General features: G+C 36.0%; 1 protein-coding gene across 2 annotated transcripts in view; it reads right to left on the minus strand.

Annotated features, from left to right (window-relative positions):
• Nucleotides 1–12,318, minus strand: part of HTT (huntingtin) — a 78,577-nt gene that overhangs the window by 17,915 nt on the left and 48,344 nt on the right. For both annotated transcript variants that reach the window (XM_057365284.1, XM_057365283.1), the window contains 11 exons: nt 10,369–10,576; nt 8,759–8,900; nt 7,344–7,523; nt 5,801–5,977; nt 5,480–5,556; nt 4,084–4,222; nt 2,528–2,650; nt 1,474–1,687; nt 1,131–1,276; nt 488–665; nt 106–201 (listed from right to left, as the gene is read on the minus strand). In XM_057365284.1, the coding sequence (XP_057221267.1) occupies nt 106–201; nt 488–665; nt 1,131–1,276; nt 1,474–1,687; nt 2,528–2,650; nt 4,084–4,222; nt 5,480–5,556; nt 5,801–5,977; nt 7,344–7,523; nt 8,759–8,900; nt 10,369–10,576 (1,680 nt within the window). The remainder of the gene's footprint in view (nt 1–105; nt 202–487; nt 666–1,130; nt 1,277–1,473; nt 1,688–2,527; nt 2,651–4,083; nt 4,223–5,479; nt 5,557–5,800; nt 5,978–7,343; nt 7,524–8,758; nt 8,901–10,368; nt 10,577–12,318) is intronic.

Below are 12,318 nucleotides of genomic sequence, written 5' to 3' on the forward strand. Positions count from 1 at the left end.
GTCTGATGAACTTYTGTTGTTTAAAATAATAGTAATAGAAAGGGKACCAAAAAATACTACTTCAGTGAAAACTCAGAGGAAAAGTGAAATTCACTGTTTACTTACTCTGTACATTTGAATCAACTTCTCCCTCGCTCAAAGGTTTTGAAGTATTCTTCTTTCTTTCGGGACTAAGAAGTTGATTACCAGGTTCCACAGCAACTGAATTGCAGAAAAATATTTGCAAGATACACCTATCACATATTTCRTAATCCATTTTTTTAATCTACACCACATAGTAGTCGTATGTTTGACATATCCAAGGCATTTGCCAAGTTCAAAAGTAAATGCCAAATTTTAAACGGGAAATTAAAATAGTAAAAATGAATTTGTCAAACAAATAATTAATAAGGACCCAAAGGAAATATTCCAGACACACAGCATTTGATCARCGATGACTGGCAATCTATTAGCAAAATTTTCTGCTAGCTGTTCAAACTGCACTCACCTGCTTCTATGATGAATCTAATGCAGTTAATTAAAGAGCAAGCATATGTCACATGAGCTGCAGAAGACAGTAAATTCCACAGACTAGGCTGCTGTAGTGTCAGACAGCAACAATCCAGACCAGCTTGAAGATCTACACTTAACGGAATCTGGTCATGCACTAAATGCCATGATAGTGCCTGTACAAAAAGAGAAGTTTCCCATTAATAGCAAATTCTCACAACGGAACAACATCCAACCAAAAATGGGTTTATTTAATTCAGCAAAATGTAACATTTTAGTAGCAAATACTATGGATTTTTTTCCTGAGAGAACACTTTTTTTTTAAGTACAAGGAAATGATGACCATTATACAGTTTTTTAAGTGTCCCAAAAATCAATGTAGGTAGGACCCATTCTCCCAARTGATAGCATCATTCCGTCAGTCAATCAACCTCTCCTTGTACAAAGCTGTCTTTCTCCCATAACCCAAATCTGATTTACTAGCACAGGTCAAAACACAAAAACTACTGAAGAAATTTCTAAAGTTAAGAGAAAATAATTGCCCAGATTGAAAGTTAGTTACTCAGTGGTGTTCAGTTTAGACAGAGTTGTTCCCTCTCCCAATATTTCATGACATCTTTAATTATGCAGTAGTTTCTTACCTCTACTGACATCACTACGAATTTCAGGACATCATCCTCTTTGTCAGGAGGAACACGAAGACCAGCTGGTAGTTTTGACAGTAACAACAAATACTGAGCCAGTGCACGACAAAGTGTCATCATAGACTGATACATCACCTCATCTCCTATAAAATAAGACTGGATGAAATCTAGCAGTTTGAATTTTTTCCCTTCAATAAATGCTTTTCAGAACTATTTCATAAGCACTTTTATGCCAGGCACCTTGATTTTTTTAAATAGCAAGTTCATGTATTCACAAGACATCTGCAAAGTATCTTTGCAGATGAGAGAATAAACTTTAAAAGACCATTATTTCTATTACCAAAGATATCGYTTAGTTTTTTCCAGTAGGCTGATGGCTCAGGTGGCAAGAGTGGYTGAAAAACCTGGTGGTTGGCTGGAAGGTTTTGTACAGCAGAGGACACGTGATCCAGAGTTACCCTCCGAGCTGTTTCAAAGAGGCTGCTCTTCTGGTCCCTTGAGATCTCATTCATGCCAAGGCTTAAACAAGGTGCTAACAAGCTTAGGTTGAATTCCTGAAATCAAATAGTAAATAAAAAGAAATTGCAATTAAAGAGAAACTAAGTACCTGGTGATACTATTCTGGCATACTAACATGGTGGTAAATGTACAGTTTATTGACTATTAACTAACTTATTATTAGCACCTCTGCTCTACTGTAGTGTAACAACATGGTTAAGCCCACACTGGCTCCACATTTAAATTCAAATCATGCTGGAAAGAAAAATCATTATGCTTATTCCAAATTTTTAGGACAATTTGTGAATAAGGCTTAAGRATGACATATACACAAGGAATCTTCAAGCAGTAAATTTTCAAATAAACATGTCAAATAGCTTTTTAAAAACAGCTTCCCTATTATTATTTCTGYATACCAGCAGCATATGCCATGGTGAGAATTTGAACTAAAGACATTCTTAGATACAGGTTGTCCCTTATCCCAGATTTACTGTCCATGGCCTGTTATTGGCTTACTGCAAGTCATCTAGCACAGATATTGAAAGGCTGGAGAAAGAGCTTGCCTTGGAAGACACTGTATGGCAAAACAAGATTATGTAAAATGGCAAAACTGGATAATTCTGATTGCAAATTTATAAATAAACCTTTGCCCCCACTCTACATACTSAACCTGTACTACTAGAAAGTTACTATTAGCAACATTGCTAGACACAGATATCCAACCTTTTACACAAATATCTACTATTTTTTTCTAATAGCAAGTGAATTAGTATTATCAGTATATATTATCAGTATCATTATTATATAAATTTGAATTGTTTAAGAATGTAATCTATTACTACTACCAATAGGAACACTTAAACTAATTAGATCCTCTTCTTCTGATAAAAAGTTACCTTGCTGGTCATGAAGGAGTTCAGGTCAGGCTGAGGAATCCTGTTTACCAGCTCTGCTCCTTCTAGCAGTGCTGAGTCAGACTTGATGTAACACTGTGACCGCACTAGTGACACATACCAGTCCTTTAATATCAAAAAAAGGAAACCTATTACATATTAGTTTTCAGAAAACAACACAGTATATGGGGCGGCAGAAGGAGAACTGCTTATTGCCACTCAATGTGTAAGACATCTGTAGGCTACATTAATATTAAAAACAACCCCAAATTAAAAAGCAAAGCAAAACAAACAACTGGTGAAAGGGAATGAAACATTTAAAACTAGATCAACGGGTGGTCACTGACAAGTTGTCTATTTCCATAAAGTCTGGACAGGAAATGAGAACAAATGAATCTTTATATATAGTGCAGGTACTTGTATTAGGATCCTAAAGCTGAGCAGATTAGCTAGGAAAAAAGCATGGAATACTCAGCAGTCACACAATATAACTAATAACAAAAAAAAACAATACTATAACCAAGGAAGAAAACTCTTCAGATTCAAATAAATTTGCTGACATTAATTAGAATACCACAAAACCTGTCAGAGTTCCAGGAATATCTGGACAATCATCTTAGTCATAGGATTCGTTTTTAGGTAGCCCWGTGAAAAGCAGGGAGTTGGACTCCTTTATCCTTACCAGTCCCTTTGAACTTAAGATATTCTATGATTCTATGAACTATGCAGAAGAYGTGGAGGAAGCATACAAAACTACTTCCTTTGTTTAGAATTTACAGTAACAGATGAAGGAGATTTTTGGGGTAATTTGAAGACAAAAAGCAATGAGTAAATGGTTTCTGGGCATAGCATTTTCTCCTGCTGTCCAGGTAGATCTCAATGTCTCCCCTAAGCTGCTCAGACTCATCCAAACTGTCAGCTAATAAAATAAATTTTGACATCTCAGTTACATAAGTTTCCTATTTCTGTGTATCACTGTAGAATATGAAGGAATGGAAAGAAGAAATTATCTGTGTCATGGAACAAACCAGAAAAAAGGAAGACATAGAAGGCCCAAGATTTGCTCTTAAGTCTTCCACTCCACTTGGAAATAAACACAAAGTCCATGAAAGACAGAAACAGTTTTCTTGATTGTTCTCCAAAAGTAATTTAAAGCTGAGAAGGGAAAACTGGACAAGCAATGTTTCATTTCCAAGAGACAACCAACAACTTTCAGCAAATGAATAAAACTCATAACTGTAGTAAATACATCAAGAAAACAACATTATTCATCTCCCTCTATTGAGCTATATTTAATCTTTCCAATAAAGTTCCAATAAAGTTGACCAAAACTTGGTAAACTTTTCACAGCACTGTCAATATAACAAACATCTATSCATGTGCTAATTATCCTTCCAAAATTTCAACAGTCAGGCAACATGAAATTAATCACTGATCTATACTTGAGATACACTGACAATCCTGAGCTGCATAGTAAAAATAATTTAAATATGTTGCAAAGAGTAAAGCTTGTTTATGGTTGAGGCGCTTCTAGTGACTCCTTTTAAATATAATCTTACTTTGTCTAGAATCACATTCTCTAAAGCTGGTTGGTCTTCTCCATCTAGTGGGTGTGAGGTAACCAGAGGTGAAGGACTGSTTGTGTCTGGTGCTACCATAAGACGAAATCTATCCAAGAGCGAGTAAAGTCTTTGGTGTCTGAAAGCAGAAGAACACATTAGCAAAGAGCTATCTTAGTTTTGTAAATAATTTAAAAATAAAAAGATAGCTAGTGAGTCAATTCCAATCCCAGGACAGAAAAGCAGTAGGATMTTTAGGGGTTTTTGGATCTATGCAGTCATATGATGCAAAGTTTCTCCAGRTATCAGTGGCCAAAATTAATTAACTCAGCATCACCAACAGAGATTCAAATTTAATTTTGTTTTAAAATTTGTATATACTTTAACATAAGTGTAACATAAAATACAAGCTGTTCAGTTTTCTTTATGCAGCAAATCTTTTACTTAGTAAGAAGAATCAAAATTAGTTTACTGATTATTTGATTATAAAAAACGACATTCTAACCAATACTAACCAAGAATCCACTAAAATGATACTTCTRTTTAAAAAAAGCTATCACTTACTATACTAAGAGCTCCAGTTTCTGGGTTTATGTCAGTGTCAGAGAGGTTTTTTTCAGTACAGGTTATTTTGTTTGGTTAGGGTTTTGTTAAGGTCCGTTACTGCAATCGAGAACTTGTACTAAGTAATCTTTTGGAATTTTTAAAAAAACTTAAATGGAACACTACCTGTATAGGCAAATTATTACTGATCTACTGCAGTCTTGGGTTTTAGGTTCCATCCCCTACTTATTTATTATTTTAGACAACAGCTATTAACCTCAAACAGCAATGACAAGAGGAGTCAGTAAGGATCTTTCCAACATTAAATAAAAGTTTTTCAAAAAATTAGTGATTTGCGCCTTTTTATACCAGCAGTTTAAMCAGCCGGGAGACAAAACAGTTAAAATTTTTAACACATTTGTCTGGGAGAAAAAAAATAAACMAAAAACTCCCAAGCCCACTTAGCTTGAACTGACAATATTTTGCAAGTTTCAGGAAAATAAAGTTGGTTTTAGTAACATAGATTTTGTCAAGAAATTAATTTGCAGCTGCTGTCTCTCAAAAGTTAAATACTGAGTGGGATGCAGAAGAGGGAATTTGATGCAAGCCTCCAGAGCTTGCTTTAGTTCTTAAGTAGTTTGTATTGCAAATTTAACACAGCCAACACAACTGCCCCTTGTGCCAGAACATGCCAGGATCTTAGCAGAAGCTTTACTCCCTGGTTTACCCCSAAAAACAACCCACTATATGACCTCTAAGATAAAAGCAAAAATGAAGGAAAACACAGTTAACACAATTTGTACTAGAATTAGTTCATGTATTGGAATTATTGGTATTATTAACCAATATTTACCTTGCTGCTAATCCACTGTTTTGAAGGTACTCCTGAATTCTATCCAGTTCTTCAACTGGTAACTGAGCAATGCTGTTCTATAGGAAASAGTCACAAGAATTTTACAGGACATAAGTATGTAAAGTTCCCAAAGGTACTTTTAAGAGATTAACACAGTCACAGGTAGATAAAGTGAAATGTAAATATTCACATATCTATATATTAAATAAAAAGATTTGTCAAATGAAATCACTAAATCATTTTAATGTACTTTAAATCATTGCTCTTGATCMCACTGCTGGCACTACCCTGTGTCATTTCCAAGCATGGATTTATCTGTACCTGAAGAGTTGCTGCCAGCAGCATCTCCACCCGGCGACAAGCCAGGGTGTCAACCATGCGAGCCAGCACTCGGAAGGGAGTGCACAGCAGCTTGTCCACATASAGGGTCAGCACTGCCCCAGACTGGCTCAGGTGGATTCCCTCCAAGCACTGTAAGGTCTTCTTCAGGGTTGTGGGCTAAATGTTGAGAAAAACAAAACAGAGAAACAGACAAAAATTACAATCAATTGGAATACAGAAATCTTATAGCTTAAGGGAAAGGCATTTAGAAAAAACTATAGCAGATAACTAGCTGGTCAATATAATCATCTATATGAGAATAAGTCTGAGTTACTGAGTTATGCAATTAATATGAACACTAAGTTGTTTGATGTGTTAACTGTAAAAACTTACTCTTACACAGGGAGCAAAACTTTCAGGGGAAAAAAGCTACAGACTTAAATTAAATTGCAARAAGCTTTGAAAACAGTGAGAAGCTTCAACTCTTTCTGGAAGAAAGCAGGAACATGAGCACAGTCAAGACATCCAGACAATCAYTGGGGGATTTTCTGAGCATATGTTCAGAAACAACAGTAGCAACTCAGGATTAAAACGGTGTGCAAATAATTTTTCTTAGTATTTTTTTTTAATATAACATTTCAGCACTAATATTCTAAGTGGAGAAACACAAATGCATTTGACTCGAAACCAATCTTGGTTTAGAGCAGTCTATTAATACCAGCTATTCCAGTTTTACAGTCTCTCCTTGTAATCACCAAGCATTTCACACAGTGACTGCATCTTCCATTAAAATACATGAAGTTTAGTTCATTCCACCAATTCTCAGCTACTGAAGCCCAGATTAATCTCACGTAACTTTAAAACTGCCCTAGATTTGCACAAAGACAATGGAAAGAGACAGGAAACAGCACTGAAGCTACTCAGGGTGCAGGTGGCATCTCCCACAATTATCTCTAGAGAGCCCAGCAAATGACATTTCCCACGATTAAGAGAGATGCATAGAACCTTACATCCCTATAAAATATCATCTACTCCTTTCAGTTTGAACACTAATACAATTAACAAAAATAATTCCCTGAATTTCTAGTGATTTTCCCTCAGCAAGTGGCTACAAGTTTTGGAAAATATCAAAGGGGAAAGCATGAGCTCACAAAYCATTTTCATATTGCCAGGGCCTATGAAGATGGACTGGCTCCTACTCCTGCCTCTGCAATTAATAGTTTGTTATTATTAATACCAAGGCACTGAAATCAAAGGTTACAGCTTTAATTTGCTCTTCAGATATTGATTATGTGGGATAACATCTATAAAGGAAGAAAAGCAATTTAACCATCTCCACTTGAATTCACAGATTTGATGGACTAGAACACATCTAATACTGAAGTTGCTAATATAAGGTTCACTGTTTGCATTTTTAACTAAGCGACTTTAAAAATAAAATTGAAAGTTGATAAATGACCCAGAAATGTCAAACTTTGCATACTTATCAGTCACTGAAATGAAGTGACTTTTTTCTTTACAAGAAGTCAGAAAGTCAACTTACAGCTGCAAGATTCTCACACCGTGACTGAATGGCTTGGATGAAGAGACCACTGGCTGCTGAATTTCTGTGAACAGCACTGATAAAGTCTTGTACTGGAGGCTCATGGGACAGGTTAATCAAGTCTTGAACATGATTCACAATAAGCCAGGTGAGGTGTTCTGAATCATGTAGGTTTTGACACTAAAGGGGAAGAAAATTAAAACCTGATTGTAATAACACCAGTGCTAAGATTTTAATTCCTAAACATGATACAGCACTAAGCTTCTCATATATAATTCTGGTACCTACTTTGAAATGATGGCATAGATTGTCTATATCTTAATACCTCCATAATTATTTTTACATGACTATTTTTCCAAGTATTTTGATCTTGTTGCAAATAAAGGTATTTATCATGAACGTACAACTTGTTTTTCTAAAAATACTAAAACCCCAGGTTAGAAACAAGTAAATTGAGAAAGTTGATTCAAAGATACTGCTTTTAATGAAATAAACTGAMATGAGCACACACAGAATTGTCTTGTAAAATGTGATTTTCATTTAGGCTTCTTAATGATTTCTTGTTATTACAGGCCTTTAACACAGAATGCAGGATTTCTGGAAAGCAAATCCAAAGAGATCTATCAATAATTAATGCCAAGCCTCTAGAGGCTGGTMTATATCAACAAGCAGTAAAATGCAACACAAAAATAAATGTAGAGTTAACCAGGCTCTGCTGAGAGGTTGTACCTCCCCAGTAAAAAAAGTTTTGAAGGATTTTACTTTCGACTACCTCTAACCTGACCCCAGTGACTAACTGTCCATTAGTACTTGAAATGCTTCCTAAATAAAGCTTTTTGTTCAGTTGAACCTGAAAAGAAATGCAGTTTGCTTGCCTCAAAACTGCTCTACAGTGCAAACCCAAGTGCAACAGTAGACACTAYTGAAGAGTCACTTCAAAAGTTCCCAATTAATTAAACTTCTAATACTGAGGCAGCAAAAGGCCAAAGAAATTGCTCTCAGTAGGGAAACAAAATGGAAATTCAAATGTTAATGTAAAACCTCTATTCTTAAGATGTAGAGACAAATTCATGGTCTCCTGGACACTGTGCACCACTACTGATGTTGGGAAGTCTTGAATTACTTAGTGTTCTCCAAGCACCTCCCAAGTAAGGGATGTGACACCCAGAAGGTAATTGCCCACCAGTTACCTCTACAAGCCAAGAGAACTCTCAGTTCAGAATAGAAAAAAGTGCCAAATGAGGTCATAACTAAGCTTATGGAAGCACCACCTGAAAATAAAAACTAGTTCCACTAGTCTTCCTTTTTCACTTAACACATTTCACTTCTTATTTAGCACATTATCAGTAATAAATTAGTCAGCATCATAAAATAAGTCAAAACTATAGTTATAAAAGTGATAATTCAAAACTTACAACATAGTCACAAAAGAGAATGAGTGCTCCTCTTCTCACTATCTCACGATTGCACATGCCACGCTTAGATTCCAAATCTGATTCATCACTGTCTGCAGATATATGAGGGCTAAGCAATTTAGTAGTAGAAAGGCTGTGTCGCCTGCAAAAAGGATATTGTATTTTGTTACTATTTTCTTAGTATGGCTACTGAAACATGAACAACCAAAGTGCCTGGAGTGGCCTACCAATGTCCTTCCATGACATGTATTYCCCTATAAACTTTACCCAAACATTACACTTCTTTGAAGTAGTCACTTTGTTTTTCATCACATCTTTGTTTTTTAACAACTGCAATATTGCTTATTAGTTCTTTGGACAGTCTAAAGAATTAAATGAGTCATTTAAAAGAAAAACATGGACTGTTACATCTCTGGTAGGATTAGAGAACCTACTACTGTGTTTTCTTCTCAAACCAAACCAGTATCTGTGTGCACTTAGTTCAGTGTCAAATTAAAAACGAAAAAAAGGGATGTTACTGATAAATTTAAAAAAAATTACTATTTTAGTTCATAGATTCATCAAGGTTGCCTGTAAGATCATCAAATCCAGTCTTTAGCCTGGCACCATATCACAGATCACCACTAAGCCACATGCTGAAGTGCCACATCCACACCTTTTCAACACTTCCAGGGAAGGTGATTCCACCACTTTCCAGGCAGCCTATTCCAATGGCTAAGCAGTTGCCCTGCTTAGCTCATAATCCTGGTAACTCCATGTTTCCACAAATTAGAATAATGTATTTTCAGTTCCTAAGGTTGAACTGAAGCAARAATCTCACATTTGAGAAAGTATTGATGCACTTCAGTTGCAGAGCAAGACGAGTCTGCCCCRACACTCACTGCACAAGCACTGCTCACCTCCCTGCACAGTTAACACAGAGGGATACCCACCCTAATACGAGGTCCTTATCCACTGAGGACAAATCATTCCAATGCCTGACAGGTGGGATAAACCTGTCAGACCTAATTTCAGACCTAGAGAATACCCCTTTTAGAACAAATCTCCAAATTTCAGAGAACTAATTTTAATTGAGGTTATTACAGTGCTCAGTGCTAATGAACTAGCATGGTGCAAATACCATGTTTTGACAGTATTTAGCAATAAACCCACTGAGAACAGATAATCCTATAGCTACAGTTATACTGATCAGATTGTATTGTCACAAACACAATCCACCATCTCCACTGGCTGGTTATTTGCCAGAATGTGAAATATGAGGTCTCCACAGAAACATGAAACACTGAATATTTTACTACAGTCATTTCYGTAATTTTAATAAAAAATAGTACACAAAGGAAGTTTCCTTGCCTGGAAAGTGGAGAGATTACCTGGCTGTTCTTTTGAGGAACAACTGAGTGCAGGACACATTTCCTTAATTTGAAAGTCACACCAGTATCAGAACAGACAATATGTATACACACAAAGTAAATGCAGAACTACATTTCTGAATGTACCATTCAATGGGCTGACAGACTTGGCAGAAAGCGGCTGCATTGTTTTAATACAATTTTAGCAAATACAATTATAAGAAACATGCTACTACTTCTAGGGAACAAACCAAAACTTACTTTGGGGTCTGATGCACTTCTGACCACCAGTTGTAGTTGGTATAATTGACAAGAAGCAGGATTTGACACCAGAGGAGAACTAAAGAAGGATGAGTGGGAATCATGGACTGAACAAGGTCACTCAGACTTTCAAGGGTGTAGAAACTACCATCAGATCCATCTCCAGTAAAAAGTCTGGTGGCTGCAGCTGTGATTCTTCTAAACATCCCTGGAAACAATAAAACCATGTTAGAGTAACAAAGCCCTAGCCTGTATTCTGAAGTTTTAAAATTATTCAGGGTAGAATTCCTCYAAGAAAGGTATATCCTAAGCAGTTTTACAAATGTAAGGCGAGTCATGAAGTTTGCCCAAAGGCAGTGTGTAAACTAGAAATTACCAGCTCTCACACTCAATAAACAATGTTTCAGATAGRTTTCATTGCAATTCTAATTAATTTGATACATGAAAACCTTCATTAAGCTTAAAACTGTCATCTGTGGACCACGACTAGTTTATTTGTTTATAAATTAAAACACAGATGTTCTACTTAAGAACCGTGAGGTAACTACTACTATGCATGTTAAGGAAGAACACTTAAAAGCATCCTACTTCAGAGGATGGCCTTCCAAATACACTTAGTTTAAACTAAATTTATCCTYCTTCATCCAATTGCTAAAGTGCAAAAAATAAGTGTTTCTGCCATTACCCTGCATAGGGAACACTCRGCAAAAAAGCAGAGTTTTGCTTTCTGTCTTGCTGATTTTCTGTATTGCAAAACAAAGATTGTGAAAACAAGAAATATGAAAAGGGTGGGGAAAAAAGGGAAGTTGTCTAAATGTAAGGACTTTCTGAGTTTCTATGAGAAGATCAGGGGGAAAAGAAGGTTTCTTCAGATTCAGAAACCAAGAAGTAATCAGAATAATGAAGAAAATCAGCAGTGTTACTTGCTTTCCTTGCCATATATACAGAAGAATGAATCTGTAAATTCCACAGCCATGTGGACCAACCTTATCTGCCCCCAGGACTGACAGATACATAATGTAAATAGCAAAGAATGGGAAAAATAACTGAGTCTCAAAACTCTGATTTCTATTACTGCAAATCAGTGTTAGCACCATTCCAGCTCCCTGCATTTGCAGAAACTACACCATCTAGTGACTTCATACAGTCAGAAAACCACTGCAAGCTCATCTTTTTATTTTATCAGTGCCTTTTATTTCTAACTTCAAAGGAGCACATGGAAAATGTTCACTTATAATCTAGTAGCTTTCTACAGCTGGAAACACRGGAGTCAGCAATGATCACATTTTGAAAAAACTGCAACAGGTGAGAGGACAAAATATCAAAGTAGAACAGTGATTAAAAATGACAGAATACAGCCTGTGTTTCCAGCCACAAATTGCTATAAGCTACACCCATAGTTGAGAGAATATAACTTAAACTGAAAATAATTAGGGAGATTTTAACTGAACAAAAGAAARTTATTACAAATTCAAGCAGTTAGTTAATCCTCAACCTAAATAAATATGCTATATGTGAAAATACAGCCCAGATGTCTGAACAACTTTGCTTTTACTCTGTTACACCACACGGGTACTAGTCAGTTATAATATACTTGAAGTTATTTGTTTTACATTGAATTAATTTCTAGGGATCATGCAATATACATATCCCAATGCTCTGCATGAGTGTTTTAATATTTAATTTTAATTTTGCATGAAAATTTCTACATAATTCCTGGCAAGAATCCCAGTGTAGCCTGAAAGCCAGTCACAGCAGCAGAACCAGCTGAGCCTTCCCTCCAATTGTCCCCAGCTCCCTCTGTGGAAGAACCCACTACCCTGATTTCAATCACCAGCTTCATTTTCTGAATTTTATCACTGCTGCTTTGACACCATTTAATCACTTACGCCAAAACACCTTGGCATAAGTTATTTGTTACAATATTTGTTTCATATGTTTCTTCTAAAC

The sequence above is a fragment of the Malurus melanocephalus genome, unplaced genomic scaffold, assembly GCF_030028575.1.
Source record: "Malurus melanocephalus ecotype Western Australia unplaced genomic scaffold, MMel_1.1 scaffold_50, whole genome shotgun sequence".
Classification (NCBI taxonomy): Eukaryota; Metazoa; Chordata; class Aves; order Passeriformes; family Maluridae; genus Malurus; species Malurus melanocephalus.